This window comes from Stegodyphus dumicola, chromosome 3, assembly GCF_044657685.1.
Source record: "Stegodyphus dumicola isolate Sdum_Otavi_A_Nest chromosome 3, ASM4465768v1".
Taxonomy (NCBI): Eukaryota; Metazoa; Arthropoda; class Arachnida; order Araneae; family Eresidae; genus Stegodyphus; species Stegodyphus dumicola.
The window spans coordinates 93,126,820-93,148,526 of record NC_140770.1 but is presented as its reverse complement, the minus strand read 5'-3'; the positions used below and the strand labels follow the sequence as shown (position 1 = coordinate 93,148,526).

Below are 21,707 nucleotides of genomic sequence, written 5' to 3'. Positions count from 1 at the left end.
CTTCTTACTTGATCCCGAAAAAAGAGAGATTTACGTCAGTCGTTTTTTCTGCTTAATTTAAAATTTTTATATTAGTACTTGTTTCTTTCGTAGATATTTATTAAAAACATGCATTATTACAGATCAAAGTACAATCTAGAAAACGCTTTATATTAGGACATAATAAAGGCCTTAGAAACAAACACAGGTGTCAGATGTTTCTCAAATTTTCTAGATGATTTCTCAGAACATTATCTAGACAAATAAATGGTATGGTGACTATGGTGCGCTAATGGAGCGACTCCATACAGTGATTGGTAGTTGACAGGTTTGCGTTTTGGTTAGGCTGCATATATAGAACTAAAAATACATTTGTTATATATCTCTGAGAAGCTCTTTTAACCATATTGTAGCAACAATTGACAATTCATATTGAACACATAGAAAAGATAAATATTGTTTCCTTATGTGAGAATCTTGCTAGTGGCAAGAATCTCTCAAGTCGGGAGTTTCAGAGCATTCTGATATCTTGCTCTGTCTGAAACCAATTTGCAGACTGAATTAGTCATACCCTTTTAATTTTTCGGTTGCGTTTCACGTCGTCTGACTCGTTATGGTAGAAGGCTTAATTAGAGGAGCTAAAAGAATCATTGGATCTTCGGTTCCTTACATTCGAGAGATCCTGATGACAGACGCACTGTAGATCGCTAAAAATCCCTTGGCACTGGTTGTGAAGTTGTCACTCTTGTAATGTCAAGTGAATGCGTTACTCAACGAGTTTTTGCTCCTGCAATGTCAGAGTATATCGTCTCACGACTGGTAAGAGCTCAAAGCGTTCGACCGCGAGGGACTGGGCACATGAATTTATTTGTATAGTCCGCCGCGCAAGCATTGTCCTTGTTAGTCTGTTCATGGTTTAAGTAGAAACTAAGGTAAACGAAATTAAATCCATTGAGAAACTTCTGTTGTGAATCCTTAATTGCTAAGGAAACAAGATGTATAAAAACAAATAATAAGTTTCGGTTGTGAACCTCTAGAAAACAGATGTAGAATTCACCAGAGATTCCTTATGAATCGCCATCCACATTTTTTTACTTATCTTTCAGACCTTACTTTAACAGTTAACTTAAATAATTAGCTATCTGAAGTTACAGATTTCCTCCGAATAAAAAATAAACACTGGAACCAAAATTAAAGAAATAATTTTAAAAAAGTATAAAAGAAGTCCATACCTATGATTAGAAAATATATAAATCTAGCAATTTTATTTTCGTTTCCTCGAAATATTTATGTTGTTTGAATCTCTTTTAATGCAATAAAAATTATTCAGGCTAAATTACTATGATTTTTGCGTTGTTTCAAACACTTTGACAGCGTTGATTTTTCTTATTCTTTTAGTGGAAATTTTACAACGTACGTATTTATAGACAGCGAAATATTATCTGCTACAGTTGATCCTAATGCAAGTTCCACAGCCTTGGAAAAAGAACCCATATTGGTAACTCTGAAACACAAAAGACAGGTAATACTCTAAATCTGGTATTTGCAATTTACACGTTTTGTTCTGTTTGCATTTAATATGACAGTAACAAGTGAGGCGATCATTGATGAAATACCTTAATACTGAATGTCATTTATTACGCTAAGGTGGTGTGGGGTGTATTTAATTATGGCGAAGCACACTAGGGCTATCTTCCTAAAGGGAGGGATGCCTTCGTGGAGGACTTTCTAAGGGGAACTGGCTCGTATACACGTTACACGTAGGGAAAACCACGAAAACACCCATGCAGCCGGCCCGTTCGCGGGATTCGAACCTCGGACAGAACCACCAGTGTTTAGCGAGTTTACCGCTCGGCCGCTGGTAGGCTTATTACGCTAAGGTAAAATGCTTTCTTCAGTTTGCATAACTTTAATTTTAAGCAAATGTATTCTTCCTCATTTTTTTTTTTTTTTTTTTTTTTTTTTTTTTTTTTTTTTTTTTTAAATTTCAGCTCGATTTCTCTACTTTCAGGGTAACTATAAACCAATTCATTGGCACTGAATTTGGTTTTAATAATTATATGTCTACGTAAAATATTGATATAAATAGTGACATAATTTGATAGGAACACCAGCAATTTTAGCGTTGATGTAATCATAAATTCGTAACACATATTTTGGTAATTTAGTTGTAGAGACATTAGGATATTTAAAGCCAGAGACGTGAAAAATGTAAAGCGCCCTAGCTCGAACCTGAACCTCTCAAATACGCGCCGAGTGTACTACCGTTACACACACTACTACGTAGGCATACAGAAAGGAGGGAGAAAATTCCTTATATACTCCCCCATTTTATAGAGATTAAGGGAGCAAATCCTGGTGGTGATGAATCAATAAACACCGCTTTCAGTTCGGGCGCCATTGTAGAGTCATTGGGATTTTTTTTAAGTAGGAACACGAAAAATGAGCTATGCCTTCGCCAGGACTCGAACCTAGACCTCTCGAATACGCGCCGAGTTACACCACGAAGGTATATAGAAAGGAGGGATAAAACACCTTATACAGTTTTACTATAAATCTCACATTTTTTTACTCTAGGGCTTTTCTTGAGACTCGAATGTACAGCCTATTAAATTCTACATTCAAAGAAACTGCAGATTTAATTAAAAACAATGCTTTATTTCAGGGTACTTTCACCTTTAAGTGTACATTTTCAAAACTCTTAAAAGAAATTACAGGTTTAATTGGAAACGGCTTTTTTTCACGCTAATTTAAATGCAAAAAACTACCTGTGCTCCGGTAACATTCAGTAATCCTCAGATGGGGGAAGAAAAGAAAAGGGGAAAAATACCCTAAATGAAAGCAAAGGGGAAATTTCTTAAATGTAAAGCAATCAAATGCTGCAAGTGCTCAGTGATGTTTATGGAAAAATGTGATTTGTAATTATGCAATTTTTTAAAAGTTTATGATTTTATATTTGTATTTAAAATTTATATGCAGATTCCAGTTTATAATTAAACTATTTTTCAGCTAAATAATTGCTATCAGCTTACTAATTTATGAATCACTAAGGAGTTTATGATACAGAATATAAAATCATTTATTCAAAATGTGATTAAGAAGCAACGACGTAAGAAATACTATATATTTTTGTGTAGATTTGTGCATAATGATAAAGAAAAGATTAAATTATTCATGACGTGCCTGTGAATTTATTTGTCTGGATTAGCTTACAACAAATATTTCTGTTGGATAGGAACACTTTTTATTTTATAGAACAGCGAATTCGCTCCTTAGAAACGATAAACACTTCTTCTAAATGTTTAATAAAATTAGATACCATTTTAAAAGCATTATTCGATATGAAATGTAAGTTGTAAGATTTTTAAAAACTATTCTTCAATCTTTTAAGTTTTTCGAAAAATATCACTCTGGTTTATTGAATAGACATGAGTACTTGTTTTAAGCAAGTAAAAATTCATGGAAGACTTTATATTATAACTATGCTATTCTAACGGTTCTTTTTGCCATTAAACAGGCGGAAAAGTTCCGATATGTTTTCTGATTGAAATTTTTACTTATTGATTGGTTTTATTTTTATTTTTATTTGTTCGTTTATTCATTCATTTATTAGGTGAAAGCATCAGGACGCAAACTATTGGCAGACAAGGATTTACAGGAAAATGGCGAAGTAAGTTTCAGTTCAGTTAAATTAATGCTTTCATTAATTTATTACCCCTTTTAAATTATTAGGTTTTTATGTGTCATGTGTGTGTTTTTATATGTCTATACATTTACTAATTAAAATAGTTATTTTTAACCTGGTCCGCAAGTGTGGCACATAGCTTAGGTAAAGATCGAAATAAAAAATATAAAGACATGGTTAAGGAATGTAAAAAATAGCTTATGTAAATTTTAAAAATACCGCAGAACTCTGAAAAGCTGTATCAACTAGAATCGCATATTATTAAGCATTGTTTTCATTTATTTATAGTGGTGAACTTATTGTCTTTTAATATTAATACATATTTAATACAATTCTTTTAATTAATATTTTGGAATCATTCGTTTACGCTATTTCAAAGCTAATAACGATGAGTAAATCATTTTTCTCAAAGTTTCAGAGACTTTGTCAAAAACTCAAAGACTCAAAGACTTTTGTCATTCATTATTTAAATTACATAATTTAACTGAAAATTCTGTGATTGGCTATTATAGAGCATTCTTTAAAGAAAGTGGTTTGCAAAGCATTTAAAAACTGTAATAAGTATCATATAGCATATGATATTATATTTCATTCTTCTCAGGGGAATAAGAATGCTACAATTGATCCATGGGTCTTCATCCATTTTGTAGATTGAAGTAGCTGCTTCAGTGGGCAGCTAAAAAATGGCTTTTGTCCTTCATCTTGTAAAAGCACTAGCCAAATTTAACGATATTTCTTCCCAATTAATTAAAATAATATTTGGTTTGAAAATGGAACGTTATATGTTCCTCCATTTTTAGATTTACTATCTAAAACCTTTTTAAAAAAATTGGTTATTTTCTGATTATCCGCACCACCACCAAAAAGTCGCAAACTGGCTAATGTTTTCGGCCAGCATTCATCAAATCTTTGGCGATTTATCAAGGAAACTGGCGTCTTTCCATAACAGGTACCCTTTAGAGAGATTCAAAACTTTCCGTTAATCTGATGCATTAAATGCAAAAGCCATTATAATTGTTAAAAAGCAAAAAACATTTGGTAATAAAACTCTTACCCTTTCCGAAAAAAACATTCTGTGTTTTTTTTTCTATTATTCTTCCCATGCACACAGCGATCTGTTTTGCTAAATATTCAGAGAATTGCACAGACTTGCCATTGCGCACGTCTGCGACGTGCATAGGGCAAAACAGATAGGCATACGTCGGTTTTCACACTTTTTGGTGCCACCGTGTGTTGCCACAGAACTATTTTCGCGGCATAGTGTATCATCTCATGAACACTTTTTCTCGAGTTTTCCGTGAGACCGTTATAATTAGAGAATACCAAAATTTGCATATAATTGTCTATGCTTTATTTTTTATTAGAAAAATTTCTTGATCCAAAATTTTAGTTAAAATATTTCTTTTCTAGTAATTGTTGAGCTATTTCTTATATATCATGTACTTTTCTTTCAGATTAGGAAGCGCGAGTGTGTCCTTTGGGATCCAAATATGGATATCAAAGGGTAAGAATTTTTAAAAACACAATCGGCTAACTGCTTTATAAATCAGTTTTGTAAGACTATCGAAACTCCTGCAATGCTGTTATAATGCTTAAAACTTGGTTGGTTTGAAAAATAGGTCGTTGCATCATAACGTGATTTTCAGTATTAATATAAAACTTTGAATATCCTGCTTCAGGACTGTTTATGGATCAGGAGTTTATTTTGTATAATATAATTTATAAGCGGATATCGTCTGATATTTTCTAATGATGTTTTATGCTCTGTACGTTAGTTTAATTTCTTGTAATATAAGTAATGACATATATGTTGTAATTTAACATTTTTAGGAGCAAAAGGAAAGGTGGCTGGAACCCCGAAGATTGTTCTGTCGCCAATTCTACAGCAGAGGAAACAACATGCCAATGCTCACGATTGGGAACATACGCCATTATGTCTAAAATAAGGCAGCCTTTTGTAAATATAATTATTTTGTAAATTTGTATATAACATTTTATAGAAATGGATTAGAAAGCAATATAAAAGTATTTAAAAAAGTAGCTTACAAATATATTAGATAACTTACTGTAAATGAATTAATTTGCTTTTAATGCTTAGTAAATTTAGGTGTTCATGGATTAGTATCTTTTTTTAATTCTAAAAATACTGCTAAGTAGATTTTTTAGCTATGTGAAGAAATCATTATCTATCAGAAATGAAAATCTGTGAGCATAATTTAATCACTTCTTTCTCACCTCTATTTTTTCTTAATTAATAATCAATTTGAAATAAATGCATATATTTTCACAGATGAATCTGCACCAAAGACTCATTATTGGAAATCCATAAAAATGATTTTATAAGAAAGTTGAAATATTTTAAGGTTTAACATACATATTCCGAACAGCTTGAAAGTTTTCTGTGTAAATTACATGTAAATACTCCATTTTTACTAGCTATGAGCATTGAAAAAGTAAAAAAAAAGAACTAAGACTGACTAGTAGTTGAAAGTTCTAAACGAATGGAACAGAAACAATAATGGTATAATTAACTTTACTTCTTGCTATACCTAATCAAAATATTAATTCATTCTTCATATTCGAATCTTACGCATCTCTGGTTTTGTTCAAATGTGTCTTCTATATGTCAGCATATTTAGAATCTTGTATTAATTCATAATTAGAAGTATCTATGGCTTTGGAAAGCCTGTAGTATTAAAACTTTTTCCAAATATTATTAGTGAAAATTATGTATGATGCATCCACGCATCGTTTCCAAATTTTCCTATTACATACTTGTCTACTTTGACTATTGTGTCTGTATGGGCTAAATTGTGGCTTTCTCTATCCACCCATTTTGCATGAAACTTTTGAATTCAGTCTTTTAAAGGTTCATTAAGTGAGACGTCAGGTGATTCTTAGAAGTTACGTTTTCAGCAATCACGGCTGTTCGACTTTTTAAGGTCTCTTCTTCATATTCTCTATATGGATGATTCCGTCTAATATACCCAGTCACGTATTTTCTTGCGAAATCTACTCGGCTTTTATTACACCTTTCCAAAGTATGACGTGAAAAACAAGGATACAAAACATAGGTGATGGCTAAACATACATAAGGAAATTTACGATTTTTACGATTACGATTTATTTACGATTTTATCCCCAGAAGAGCTCAGTGAAATAAAAACTATATCTGGAAAAGCTCATGAAATTTTATTATTAGCAGCAAAATTAAAACAGAAGAAATAAAAAATAACAAATTAGAATGATAACATGTTCATTATTAGATTTATCTATGGATTTTAACGTATTTTAAATGATGTAAAATTAAACACTGCATTATCAAAGAGAAAGTGATAGAAACGTTTCCCTTTATAAAACGCTTTTATCATAAAATTCAATAACAACTTCCTTCTTATTCTCAGTGGCCCCGGGCTTTTTTGTAGTTTCCTCATTTGTAAAGTGTATACGAGACAGTTTCCCTTAGAAAGTCTTCCACAAAGGCATCCCTCCCTTTAAGCAGATAGCCCCGAGTGTTTTCCCATAATTTAATAAACAAACTTAAACAAAAACATCTTACTGTCAGCTTTTTTGAATCATGAGTAAGCCTTTTCAAACCATGTAAATTTCAGTATGTAGAGAGATAGATAGATATATAGATATTGGTTTAATATTGTGATTAATCTCTCAATTTTCGATGGTCTTATATTCGAAACTACTGGAAATTGAATTAGCTTATTTATATCAAAAGTAATGTACGTTTCATCGAACAATGAAATGTTAAAGTTCAATCTTAGGTTGGATTAAAAAAATAATTCATAGCGCATACGAATTTCTCTTCATTTCTCCCATAGACCTTACTGTTATGTATCTTGCGTAACTGATATTTATACTTCCATCATTTCTCACTCTTCATCGCTTAGTTAGCACTTTATCGTTATTGCTCCCTTGTTTATTACCTCTTTATGCCAGGCGTTCATTCAAATCAATCACATTTTCGTTCGACGATGACAAAGTTTCGTCAAGATGCTCCTCGTAAATAAATATTGATTGCTTCATACTTTTCTTGTGTCATAATAAGGTTATTACTCCACAGAAAGAATAGAGGTAAATGACCGATTTTCGTTACTCTGAAATATCTTTACGTTATAATTCAATTAGTTTAATTTTATAAACCTAAATTCATTTCATTTTACTTAGATAACTTAATACCTGTACTACAATGGTATTCATATAAATCCCTGGCGAGATTTGTAAACTTCACCTTCATTTATAGTCTTATAGTTAATGCAAGTTTAGATATTTTACTTAAATTTGTAAGTAATGATAAGTGTATTTATTTCTATATAAATGTTGTTTCTGTTATTTTTTTCTTGCAGACGATTACACCCGAAGATGAATGGGTAAAAATCTGCAAATGGATAGGACATGGACTATCGATAATTTTGTTAATATTTTATATTTTTGTAATTGTCCTCAGAGGGTAAGTAAATTAGATTTATTTTTATTTTCTTTGCCCTTAATTCTAAATTTTAAAGGGAGTTGTCAAATATTTTTTTCCGTGAAAAGTTTCAAAAATGAATGATTTGTGAATGCAGTTAGAAAAGCATCAATCTAAGCTATTACGTAAGGATTTTAACTTATGTTGCTTTTAAATTGTTTTCATTATTCTTAGCTCTATTGAAATTTTACGTAAGTTTACGTATGAATTAATTTTTCATATTTAATTGTTTGGAAGCCTTACCTGTATAAATATACTAAAATCGTTTATTAAAAAATAAATTAAATTATATTATTTTAGTGTTTGCGATGTATATATAAGAAATTAAACATTAAAATCGACAAAATCCAGAATTATTGTTTAAATAAAATGATGTTGAAGCTTCGCAAAAGAATTAATTTTCAGTTATTAAGTTACCTAAAAAGGATTTTCTTAAAGATTCTTCTTCGCAATTAGCTATGGAAGATTTTTAAGGCATTAAAAATGTTAGTCAATTGATTAAACTGATCAGTCATTTCTGAACAAACCCAAGACAGAGAAAGCCAGTTTCAATGACCAAAAAAGATATCTTTATTTGAAGTATGATTTTAGTATTTTAAACAATAAGTATGGTCAGCCTTTTTATTCATTTGCTCACATGTTGCGATAAAGTTAAACCATTTAAAAACATATCGCTGTTTTGAGCGATATCGTCTTCTTTTAAAATAATTTATTTTAAAGAGTATGATTAGTAGTAATATTCAATACTAGAGCGATACAATTCTTTTAATATCTTACAGTATCAATGCTGTCATAAATACTGCCAATTTATACATGTGGTCTACATAAGGGATTTGTATAGCATTAATTATCGAATCTAACCTACCGTGTTGCTGAAATTATTCACAGTATTCCGGTATAGTTGTTAATGTTATAGATTTGAAAAAAATATATATAATTGCTCTGAATATGGGAAAATTTTCGCTTTAGTTCATATAAGCTCAGTTTTTTGCATAAATTTTCAGATATTTCCTTCCTTTCTAACGATGATATTATCCACATCAGCATAGTTTCATTAATTATCAGCATATTTTCATTAATTATCAGCATATTTTCATTCGAAATTTAAGCCTTCCTCCTTATGCTTACAGCCCATCAGCGGCCGAGCGTTAATGTCCCTGAGCACTGGTAATTCCAACTTGGGTTCGATTCCAGGCGAATGGGGAGGCTCTATGGGCGTTTTCGGGGTTTTGCCATGTATAAAGACGCATAATAGACAGTTTTCTTTAGAAAGTCCTTTCACGAAGGTATCTCGTTAGGCAGATAGTCCTATTGTATTTTGGCATAATCTCAATAAGTCAAACCAAACCAAACCGTATACTTACATACGCAACATTTTCAAAACATGACCCATTTAAAATTCTTCGGGTAATTTGATTTCACGGATCATTTCTCAAGTAGGAAATGCAGCTAAAATAGAAACACAGAAATGTTTTAATAAATCAAACATTTTGTGCTAGTCGTGGATTTGCTAAAGCCATAATATGTATATTTCATTATTGAAAACGCTTCTGATCCCATGAAAGTTTCTTTAGGCCGATGGAGAGGCACTAGCAAAACTGATATGAATGTTTATAAAACCTGTGATATTTGCACATTGCGCTATGTTTTCCCAAACATTTCCTGAAGTGGAACAGGACACCAAAGTTCGGAATAGATACTCTCAAATGCAGATAGTCTGATTAACTTTATATTACATCGTTTCCTTTTAGTATTTATTGGCATATTGTGTTAAGACCTGTTAGGTACTAATAGAAAGCCTAACTTTAAACACAGTAAAATGTTCTTTCATTTTCACGCTAGCATGTATAAAACGCCTAGATTTGAAAATATAAATGCCATAATGATAGAATAAAATGATTAAATTACGTTGAATAAATATAAGATATTTTTTATCACATTTTAAAGAAATGTTCTCTTTTAGGGCATTGCATGAACAATTCCATATTATTCGACTTAACATGGCTGGAGCGGCACTTATTGCTTCAGTTTGTTTCGTGTTGTCTGGTTTCTTTTATGATGATGAGGTGAGTAGTAATTTATAAATGGAACACTTACGATTTTGATTGCGTTTTTGTTAATTGTCATACCTATAAGGAATAATGAATTCAATAGAATGGCTTCAGACATAAATAGACGATAATAGAAACACATAATCGAAACAGTTAAGATCTTTCTTTTACTTTCAATAATATAAGTATGCCCTATATTACAACGTAAGTTAATAATGTAAAAAGATGTTTTTTATCTAAACTTCTTAACAAACAAAGTTTTTTGTTTTAAAACTTTGTTTGTGTTTCAAAAAAAAAAAAGTTTTATTTGGCTTTCTTAACAGCATTTTGTAACAAGTGTTATTTTATATCGTAAGTATTATAAATAAAATAGGGTTTTAACAGTTTACTAAAAGGAAATTCGATACTCACTAATTTCTCATCATTACCGTCTGCATTCAAAGTAAAATGAGCGATACAATTATTTTGAACATGTAGAGCTAATAGGTTTTTTTCAGCAGGGAACAGGAAAATTCAGCTTGTATGGATTTGTGTTAATTACCAGATAATATCATATTACTTGGTCTGTAATTTCACTTCTACTTTTGTCGGCTCCCACCAGGATAAAAATTAGTGAATTTATTTAAGTGCAGAGTTTTTGAATTCTACAGAGAGCTTCTGGCAGTTACTGCTGGCCATCCCGCTCTTACTTCTCCCTTCGACTACATTACTTAAATCAATTTTAATTCTGTCTGCTGAAAGATTGAAAGCAGGAATCAAAGCTGGTATGCGAGCTAAGCTTGCCATTTAATCATTTCATTTCACTTGAGCTTTGGTTTCTGAGTTACCGCAAGTTGCGAAAACTTTGTAAAGTCATTAGGAATTTTGATACGGGAGACATGAAAAATGAGCAGTGCCCTCGCCGGGACTTTGAGCTTGGACCTCTCAGAAACGTGCCGAGTGTGCTACCGTCACACCAGGAAGGTGAGCTGAAAGGAGGAAAAAAAACCTTATACACTGCCCCTTTTAAAGGGTGACTTGGGATTAGGGTAACCAATCGCCAAATCCTGGTGATGACGAATTATTGTCCTCCATCTTTTAGCTCGGGCGTCATTGTAGAGTCCTTAGGTATTTTTTATGCGGGAAAAGTGAAAAATTAGCAATGCCGTCGCCGAGACTCCAACCTGGACCTCTCGAATACGCTCGGAGTGTGCTACCCTTACACCATGAAGGCATACTGGAAGAAGAGGGAGAAAAACCTTGTAACTTAATTTCCCGTTATTACACATGTTGTAAAATCATCAGATTGACAACTAAATAAAAGGTTTATTTTAAATTTTCTTCTGAGCTGATGTTATTTTACATAAGTCGTCTGATCGATCTGCATGGTTCCAGAAATTTATATTCAGAGTAGTTTGGATTCATGCAAGCTATGCCCTTGCTGAAATTCCAACTTCTGATATTCCGATAATCGTTACCCCGCTGCGTGTTCCCGTGGCATAACTGCTGGACGGATGCGATGTTACCCGAGTTATGCTGGATATGTTTCTACAGCTTAGTTACAGACGAGGGCATACAGTGGGAAGAGGTAAAATTCCTTATATTCCTCCCCACTCAAAAGTCAGCTGGGAAGAGGCAAGGAGACTTAGTCGGTCAAATAGACGCAGGGAAGAATTATCATTTACCTTTTTAGTCCAGTGCCTTTGTAGAGTCTAGCAGTTTCTTCGGAGCATGAAAAGGAAAATCAGTTACACCCTCTTGGATCCATATTTTCTTGTTATTAGTCATACGTGCCAACAGTAGAAGCAGTTATACCCCAAGAGCACGCAGAGGGAAAGATAAATAGTCCTTCCAAATGTATGCATAATAAGCTTCAAAATATACTTCTCTTTTTTAAATTTTATGCAAACATTAGTATGCATTTTCAATATTTTGATAGATTTCTGTTTATGTAATTTTACGTTCAAGAACGAAATTCTTAACACCAGAAGCACATTTTCCCCTGTGTTTTAATAATATTCAATTGAAAAATTTGGTTTCAGATTTAGCAACAGTAAGTATTAATTTAAGAATTTGAATTTTTCAAATTGCAACTTTTAGAATGATACAACTCAGTTTTGCAACATACGTACCATTTTAAAGGTCTTTTTCTTACTTCCCTGTACGTATTGCAACCGCGAAAAGTTTCGGGTATCATATTTCAACAAAATATCAATTTTGATCGTTCCCGACTCCATATGTACTATTTCTTTGCCTGACATCTCTGCATACAAATAGAATAAAGGGCTCATTTTTCCAAAACGGATTTTAGTTGTGACGTCTGTACGTACGCAAGTATGTATAAATGTTTGTATGTATCTCGTATAACTCAAAAACGATTAGACGTAGCACCACGAATTGAAATTTGTATATGCGGCTCATAAAACATCTAGCTGTGCACCTTCTTTTTATTGCAATCAGCAATGTCAAACATCGCTTAACAACATTGAAAATAGCATACCAAAAAGGGAACATCGGATTCAAATGAAATTCAGTGAATGTGATGATACAAAAGAGAGATTCTCTTGATTCTAAAATCAAGACAATTGAACAAATAGAGTATGTACAATTAGACGAATACAGTGCAACTCCTTACCGCCTCTTGCTGCAATACATGCTGCAACACTGTCCGACATTGAGTTGATTAGATGTGTGATATTTTTCTGAGTCAGATGGGCTCACAAATCATGAAAAGCATGTCCAAATTCTGTACACAATGACACAGCGGCATATGGCATTTCAGCTGGTCCCACACATGATCTATAGCGGACAAGTCCGCGGAGCGAGCTGGCAATGAAAACATCTGAACATGACTTAGGAAGTCTTGAGCAACTCGAGCTGTACGTGGACAAGTGAGTGAGTGAGCGCCACCAAGGAAAACCACTGACCTGGCCTTAGCCTCACAGTATATCTTCCTGGCAGAAATCATCTACTCTCTGCTCCACCCTGCTCCGGGGCCGCAGCCGAATAGACGGCTAAGAGCATCATAAGACGGCTAAGAGCATACTTATCAGATTGATTTAGTGTGATTTATACATTTTTATGATTCAGAGCGCTAAGCACTTGATTATTTCATGTAAGCTTGGATATTGTTGTACGGGGAAAGAGTATCCTGTTAAGAACTACTTAAAATTAAGCAAAAAAGCAATCAAAGACTGTTAAGAATCGCTGTTAGAAAGACAGAAACTTGTGTTAGATAAAGTAAAGATAGGAGGACTCTGCCTGAAAAATTAACTGCCGTGGATTTTCTGAACTTGCTAAATGTCTACATGCTGGTGCTAATACTGACACAACTGTCATATATTTATGGGGCTTTTGTAAAATCGTTGGTCCCGCATGGAGGAAAGATATAACCTATTAAATTATTGCTCATAGTAAAGTTTAAAAAAAAAGAGAGATTAAAAAATGATTAAAAAAATCCTAGCGCCCAAACATAATTTAACGCAGATTACTTTCCATGTGCCTGTCTCTTATGTAAGAACATTTAAAAGATTGTATACCTGTTATCACTAAGATAACAAATTCCTGCATAATTTAGTTCTTTGCGCATACTTAAACTGTAGTTGTTTTACAAATTGAACCATTCAGCTACATTTTATTTCGTAGTACTTGCAGGCAGGATAATACATACATAAGTACAAAACTGAATATTAAAGTGAAAAACTATCTAACATGATATTGAGTGCAGAAATACAGAAAGCTGATCCCTAATGGCTGCATACATAACACTTAAGAATGCATACGTAATACATGAAAACTAAAACTAAAACTGATAAACATAATACATAAAACTGATCATTAAGTAGTGCTATGTAGTCTAAATCCTAGCCAAGTACGAACTGACCTTCATAGTACATGCAGAGAAGGAATATATACAGACTTGAGTACTTTAAAGTGAACATAAACTGAAAAGTACAGCACCATACACAGTAAAACTGATATCTGATTCCAAACACTAATTCCATAGTTACTTTTATCACCTTAGAACATGCACATAATTTATAAAAAAAATAATCAAGCACGTAATGTTGATTACTAGGGAAGATATTCAAACATGCAATTGATCACATAAATACAGATATCTCTTTCCTAAAATTTACATAAAAAGTTGAATATTTATTAAAATTAAGAAGGCAATCACAAGCTTAAGTTGAGGTGATAACATAAGTTGACCTTGCCCTTCTTGAACCTATTTATCACAAACTTGTAATTTAAATACACGATTAGTAAGTGTAGGAAAAACTCATTGCTGTTGAAGATTTTACTGGCTCAATCTGGTCTTGTTTATCATAGACCTGTACATTAATTGCATAAGTAAACATTTTAAAGAATATAGGCAGGTTGTTTCCATAGTCCTAATTATCTAAGTTAGTCTTGGGTTGAGAGGTCCGAGGTGTATGCTCCGCATACTTATCAGATTGATTTAGTGTGATTTATACATTTTTATGATTCAGAGCGCTAAGCACTTGATTATTTCTAATTGGGGACACTTATCGTCGTATTTGAGAATAGTTTCTCTGACAATGGCTGATTACCGCTTGTAGCTTTTTATTTGCTCTTTTGTTTGTTCTCATATTTTCCGCCCATTGTGGCCAGTAAGCTTGACTTGGCTTTCTTATATGGTACTGTGCCGTGTTTGTGCAGTGGAAGACGTAGTGGTTTGGATCCCCCATCTCTCCACATTGACATCTTTCTGTGTCACTCAGGCTGAATCTATGCAGATAAGTCAGGAATGGACCATGACCTGTATAAAAATGTGTCTGCCTGCCACTATTGCAATTTAACGCTAGAGTTTGTTTTTGGGAAGAACACATATGTTCTCCTTCCTGTACCTGCTGTGTCCCATCTGGCTTGCCATCTGTCTATCAGTTGTTTTAGAGTGATCTTTTTGAGATGTGACCTAGTTAATTCATCTGGCAGTTCTGTTCTTGAGACCTCCTTTGCCGCTTCTTTTGCCAGGGTGTCTGCTTCCTCATTGCCTTTAATACCCACGTGAGGCATGGCCTTTCTGATGGTAGAAGACTGAGGAGGATTTTTCGAAGTTCTTGGACATACTGGCTTCTGCTTTTGTAACCTTTGATTGCGTCAAGGCTAGACGCAGAATCTTTGTAAATAGTAATTTGGGTAAGTCTGTTCCTCTTCACATAATTAATCGCTGCTTTAAGTGCTGCCAGCTCAGCTTGGAATACTATGTGGACAAGTATTATCTAACTGGAAAATTGCCTGTGCAAGGCAATTTAGGGAAGGCTCTACTTGGCATCAAAGAAGTCATCAACATAACCCTTGCCCGTTAAGATTCCACTTACCACAATTAGAGTGGACCGGTTATCATAGGCAATGCCCTCACACTATTACGCCTGCTGAGCGGATAGTGTATGGCGCGAAAGCGTGAATGAAATTGTACCGTTCACCAAGGCGCCACCATACACCTACGCGGTTATTATCTGTCACCAAAACGAACCGGGATTCATCACTAAACATCAGGTTTTGCCAATATGTGGCATTTCACGTCGCTCTGGTTTGGCAATACTGTAGACAGTTTTGCTGACATTTCGACGTTGCATTAGCAATACACGAAAAGGGAGCTTGAATTGCAGATTTACTTCCACAAGGCGTCTGGAAATTATTTGTGGAACAAACTGACATCCCTACAACTAATGGTATTGTGGAACGAGTCACTGAGATCCACAATCACTTTCAAGCAAGATTCTTCGATCATCTCGCCTCATCGTTTTCCTGGTCGCTCCACACCCGATTCTCCTCACATGAGTACCATCCAGTGGTTACTGTTCCTAACATGTTATCTTCTGACGGCACACTCCCATCGATCGACCTAGCGAGCAACAGGGCCTGCCGACCAGCCTGCAGTTTTTACGCCGATGATCAGGGTCTTCTCAAATTGGCTTAGCTGTGAGAAATGCCTTCTCATACGTCTACTTGCCATTCTTCGCTTACTCTAGAGTCCTCTTTGAGTCAGAATTAGATTTTCCATTTATAAATTTTCATCTATGCGCCGATTTATATAAGGCCTACTTTCTGATTGCAGCGCCACTGTTAGGTGTGTGGTCATGGGCATTGGCACCAAACCCGAATCATTTGCATCTTAGGTGATTGGGCCACCGTCACCTTCTATCAAGGGGCGGACAGTTACAGCCATGCCGGCTGTAACTGTCCATACCTTGATAGAAGGTGACGGTTCTCCGGAATTCGAATCTAGGCCCTCAGTATTGCACTAGGCTCTTCTAACCACTATACCGTCTGGGCGACAGTTTATTATCGTAAATATCTAATAATATTTAATATTGTTATTCTAAAAAGAATATTTACTACGCCGTACAAGGAAGTCATGTGGTTCCCACATCAGATTGTTTTATAGATCATCAGATTTTTTATATATGTTTTATTGTACTTGTTCATGGTGATTAAATTACATAATTTTGGTTTTAATATTTTCCCCCTTTTCTAGGAAGTATGCCGAGTCTTGTCTATTATGATTCATCTTTTTTATTCAGCGGTGGGTACATGGCTTCTTGTTGAAGCACATGCTATCTTTTCTGCTTTGGTGAATGGATCTTTTGGACCCCGATATACATGTTACATCATGATCGGATGGGGTATATTAAATTCATTTATATAATTACTTTTATATCAGTAAGAAGTCATTTAAATGTATTATTTAAGCTTCATTTAAACATTAGAGTATTACTTAAGCTGATTAAGTCATTTAAACATAAGAGTATTATTTAAGCTTCATATATAATTTAAAAAACCAACTTTATTTTATTAGCTGTCATCGAATTTAACAATTTTTATTAGCTGTCATCGAATAGCAAAAACGTTTACATTTCTAATTAAGTTTCTAATTATCTTTTATTAATTTATTTACTTCAAGTTGCAACTAATATATTACTGGTATTTTCAGCAAAGTCAACAACTCTCTAAAGCTGAGTTTTCATGTCGATTAAATTTTTTAAGGAGGCTGGAACAGTTTCTAGGATCTTAAGCCCTTTTCTTTGATTGGAACTAATTACTGAATGCTAATTAAAAAGTTTAACTTCAAGACAAATTAATTTTAATAATTTAAATACTGTAAGAATTTTGCTAAATTGTAATAATTCATTCCTTATGAATTTATTAATATTATCCTAATCTAAATCTTGTAATTATTTCATTTTTGCAGTATTTTATTTTATTTTAATCATTTAAATGCCGTTTTTTACAGCTGCACCTCTTGGTATGGTCGGTGGCTGTTTCACCGTCGTTTATGACTACGGTTATGATTACAGGTACGGTATATAAACGCATTCGATCAGACTTTATTTTAACTCTTAAATATGTTTCTGTGGACTAAAAAATGTATTCATTTCAGATGCTTGGTTGGACCGACAACGAACATGCGTTTGCTTTTGGTTACCCCAATCATAATAGTGACTCTGGTAAGAAAATTTTATTTTAAATTAATTTTTTCTGATTATTGTACATATATATTTAAGATAAAAATATGTAAAAGAAACTTCTAATTTTAATTGAAATAGTCCCTTTTATTCTTCATTTTAATTTGTGTACTTCCCTTTCCTGTCCTAAAAATAGCAATAGTAATTATGTATAATATATCATTCTAAACTACATCGTTCCAAAATTAATCCGTTCCATAAGACATTATCTAACCCTGTATAGCAGCTTTAAATATTGTTATTAAAATCTTGTAATTTAAAATAAATAAACATTAAGGTATATGTTAACGTCACTGTTTGAAACGCAGGCTCGAGAGCCACGTGTGGCTCTCGCACTAAGAACCCATTTATTTTATTTAAAAAATTTAGAATACGTTTTTTTCTTTTTGTTTATATGTCTCTATTTTGAGTGTTAAATAAAAATTACTGCAGAATAAATAGCATTTCGTCATATCATTTTGTACCCATAAGTGGCCGAGCTCAGTGCATAAAGCCGATATAGACTGGTAATTGAACTCGGATTGTAATTCCGGGAAACATAGGCTGACTAAATGGCCTTTTTTGGTTTTCTCCTTTGTAACATGAATACAAGCTCGTTTTTTCTTAGAAATTCTGCGCCATCCCTCCTGTAAGTCCGAGAGTACTTTGCCGTATTAATTAAACAGACACCTTTTTTTTAATTTCTGTACTGTTGAAAATGTTCTCATTGAAAGAAAGTATTTCATATTAACTTTTTTCCTAGCATAATTAATTCAATAAAAAATTATAACTGATCCGCTTTGATCTAATATTCTTAAAAATACTACTTATGTGGTCATTTATGCATATGTGCATGTGTCTTTAAATTCTGCTTTTTTATGTAAATTCTGAGCAATCTGTTATTCAGACTAGCTATTTCGATAAACGTATTTCTTCATATCATATTAACTAAATGTTATTTTTAAGTATTTACCAGGAGAATCTGTAAGGTTGGCGATGACTGTCCTTGGTATTCTAAAACTTATTCTTTTAGATTTGTTACGGTTCCTCATTTTATTAATATTTATATATTGAAGTGGTGTTTTAAATATATTTACATGAAGTAAAACATAAGACTGTGTTTTTCTATCTACTGTGAAGTTAATGAAGTAGAATAGTAGAATTGCAAGAAATTCTTTTTGAGAGGAAAGTGAGGATTTTGCCTTGAAGCATGAATTACAAGTACCTGACTCCAGTCTTTGTTTAAAAAATTGAAGCAGCACATTCTAGATTCGCGTTGTAATGATGATGATAACTGAAAGATGTATTCAGGAATGGTTTGAAGATTGTAACAAAAAACATTTTTTCTGCCAAATTCCTACACTTAGTGGATCGTTGTGTGAGGTATATTTAAATCTAGGGAAAGTATGTGGAAAACTGAGAGAGTAATTTTAAACATTTATTTTTTGAAAGCATGTTAGCCTTTCGATTGGTAACCTCAGAACCTTTTAGTATTATAACCTCTTGTAACCAGTCGCATTCAAATAATGCTAGGAAATAATTTAATACATATTTTTTTCATTTTCATTTGATTTTATTCATAAAAATTATACAATTTCATTTTGAAAACTTTTTAATGAAAGAAAAAAATTGTCTATATAGAATTTTATTCAACACTTTTTTCATTGTTAACAGATGTTACTTGTACAAAACTTCTTGAAATTAGATTCAAAATAATTTATCGTATTAAATCTTCGACAATTTCTGCTTTTATTCTGATAGCTTAAAGTCATAAATCTTTTTTGTCCAACATCATTAAATCCTTAATTTCTCATAATAAAAAAGAAAAATATGCCGAAAGAAAAGTTTTAAAAAATTCGTATTATCTTCCTGGTATATAAATTAATAAACATGTTCATTAATCATTGTAACCACAAAAGAATTAACGTTTTACCTCTACCTTGCAATTAATTAATAGTTATGTGTCTTACAAGTTAACCAATGTTTTTAATTACACTATTGCAGGTCTTATTATTGCTTTTCGTTTATTAAGACATAACTGAAAACGTTCAAACAAAAGTACTTATGGTTTGGTTCCCGTAGGAGTTTGAATTATTTGATGGATTTCTGAATAAAGATTGTGACTTGGAGTGCAGAACAAAGTATAAACTCGGAATTTTCTATTAAGTGCTTCGAGTTATTAAATTAGATGGTCTGCGAAGCATCACTTGGGAAATACGATGTCACATCTTAACGTGGTAATTGAATTGAGTGTGCTCACAAAATTGTCGTAGTAATATCGCATGCCGTTAAAAAATATAAGATTAAATTTCACTAAAAGTATATAGATTTAGAATTTTTTTATATTACAGAAATTTGGGAATTTACTGTCATAATAAAATAATCCAATACCGTCAAAACATTTAAGTTTTAAAATTGCTAATTTCAAGCAAAAGAAACAATACGCTTTTGTTCAAATTGTTTCAAGGAAAGGTAATTAGCAAATAGTTACCAAATTGAGTGAAACTGAGCGTAATTTTTTATCATAAATATAGCTGAAGCTGTGAAATTGAACCTGCATGCTAATTCATAGAAATACATTTTAAAGATATAAAACTTGCAATTGGCATAGTAGCAATTTTTAAAAGCTTATTTTGTATATTAAAAAGGATGCTATCTATATTTTAAATTTTTTAATGGTTTAAGACTTTAATGATGAATTTTTTAACTGTTAGTTATTCCTAACAGGAATTTTCAAAATTTAAATATTCATTAAACACTTGGTAAACATGTTTATTGTTTTCAATAAGCGGATTTAATGCGCTGAAAAAAGTAGATAATTGCTTTTAGAGAGATATACTTGTTTTAAGACCCATTAGCAAACGATTTATCGAAAACAATGTACAGCTACGTCTTGAATAATCCTTTTCTTTGTTAAAGAAGGACATAAGTATCTAGATAGCGTTAATAGACAATGAAACAATAACCATGGTAATTTTTTTAATCATTTGGCTTTTCTATTTTAAATATCTCATTTTAAATTTAGGCCCACCAGCGACCCAGCGGTAAAGATGCTGAACACTGGTAGTTCGGTCCGAGGTTCGAATCCCACGAACGGGCTGGCTGCATGGGCGTTTACGAGCCAGTTTCCCTTAGAAAGTCCTCCACGAAGCCATACCTCCCTTTAGGCAGATAGCCGTCGTGTGCTTTGCCATAACTGAATAATCCAATACAATCCATTTTAAATTCAAAGCTCCATGTTTTGTACCTTTAATTTGTCGATGTTTAATTCTTAAACTACTGAAGCATAACTACTTAGCTTAAAATTTCTTCAAGTGTTAAACTGAAATCTGCATACAATTCGTGAAATTTTAATATCCTTTTGCTACTCGGTCTTTTTTGCTGCTTGCTGTTAGCACAGACGAGAAGTGCGACGCATTTGTTCCCCGTGTTGTTCAAGATGATAAATAAATTTGAAGTTTGATCGTGGGTCTGCTTAGAGTAAGCTAAATATCTTAACGCTATCACAAAAGTGTATCACTGCGATAACTACAGATATTTGATCTGTTTCGCTGTGTGAGCGTCTGATTGGTTCTCGGGATCCCTATAAATTAAACGATTCACCGAAATTTAAATGGAAATCATTCATATAACAAAGTTCTGAAGGCCTAAAAGTAATTACCTTTACTTGTTGCAAGAAATTTCTTGAAGATATTATCTATTTCAAACAATATCCATGGGAAAGATGTTCTATAAGTAGACCAACTTCCTTTTTCGGTGGATAATGAACTTTTTATTCTAATTACTAATAAATTGCGTTAAATCTCCTATATTCCGATTCTGGGGCTGGCGATCGTAATTATTAAACTGCTTTTCAAATATTTGTAAATAATGGCAACTATATTCTTATAAGGGTAATTTTAGAACCCTAATAAGGGAGTCCAGATACGAAAGATAATACGAATTCTAGAAGTTTCAGAACCCTAATAAGGAGAGAGCGCGTCTATACGCAGAGATAAGAGGTCGTATGTATTTTGCTCCCACATTTTGCTTCACGGTGAACGGAATATTCAGCCTTACAA

At 32.9% G+C, this 21,707-nt stretch overlaps 1 protein-coding gene across 1 annotated transcript in view; it reads left to right on the top strand.

Annotated features, from left to right (window-relative positions):
• Positions 1 to 21,707, top strand: part of LOC118190481 (uncharacterized) — a 113,588-nt gene that overhangs the window by 54,349 nt on the left and 37,532 nt on the right. Inside the window, exons 14-22 of the mRNA XM_085812436.1 lie at positions 1,378 to 1,501; positions 3,593 to 3,649; positions 5,119 to 5,168; positions 5,495 to 5,621; positions 8,023 to 8,126; positions 10,108 to 10,210; positions 16,680 to 16,827; positions 17,436 to 17,499; positions 17,583 to 17,649. Of these exons, the coding sequence (XP_085668562.1) occupies positions 1,378 to 1,501; positions 3,593 to 3,649; positions 5,119 to 5,168; positions 5,495 to 5,621; positions 8,023 to 8,126; positions 10,108 to 10,210; positions 16,680 to 16,827; positions 17,436 to 17,499; positions 17,583 to 17,649 (844 nt within the window). The remainder of the gene's footprint in view (positions 1 to 1,377; positions 1,502 to 3,592; positions 3,650 to 5,118; positions 5,169 to 5,494; positions 5,622 to 8,022; positions 8,127 to 10,107; positions 10,211 to 16,679; positions 16,828 to 17,435; positions 17,500 to 17,582; positions 17,650 to 21,707) is intronic.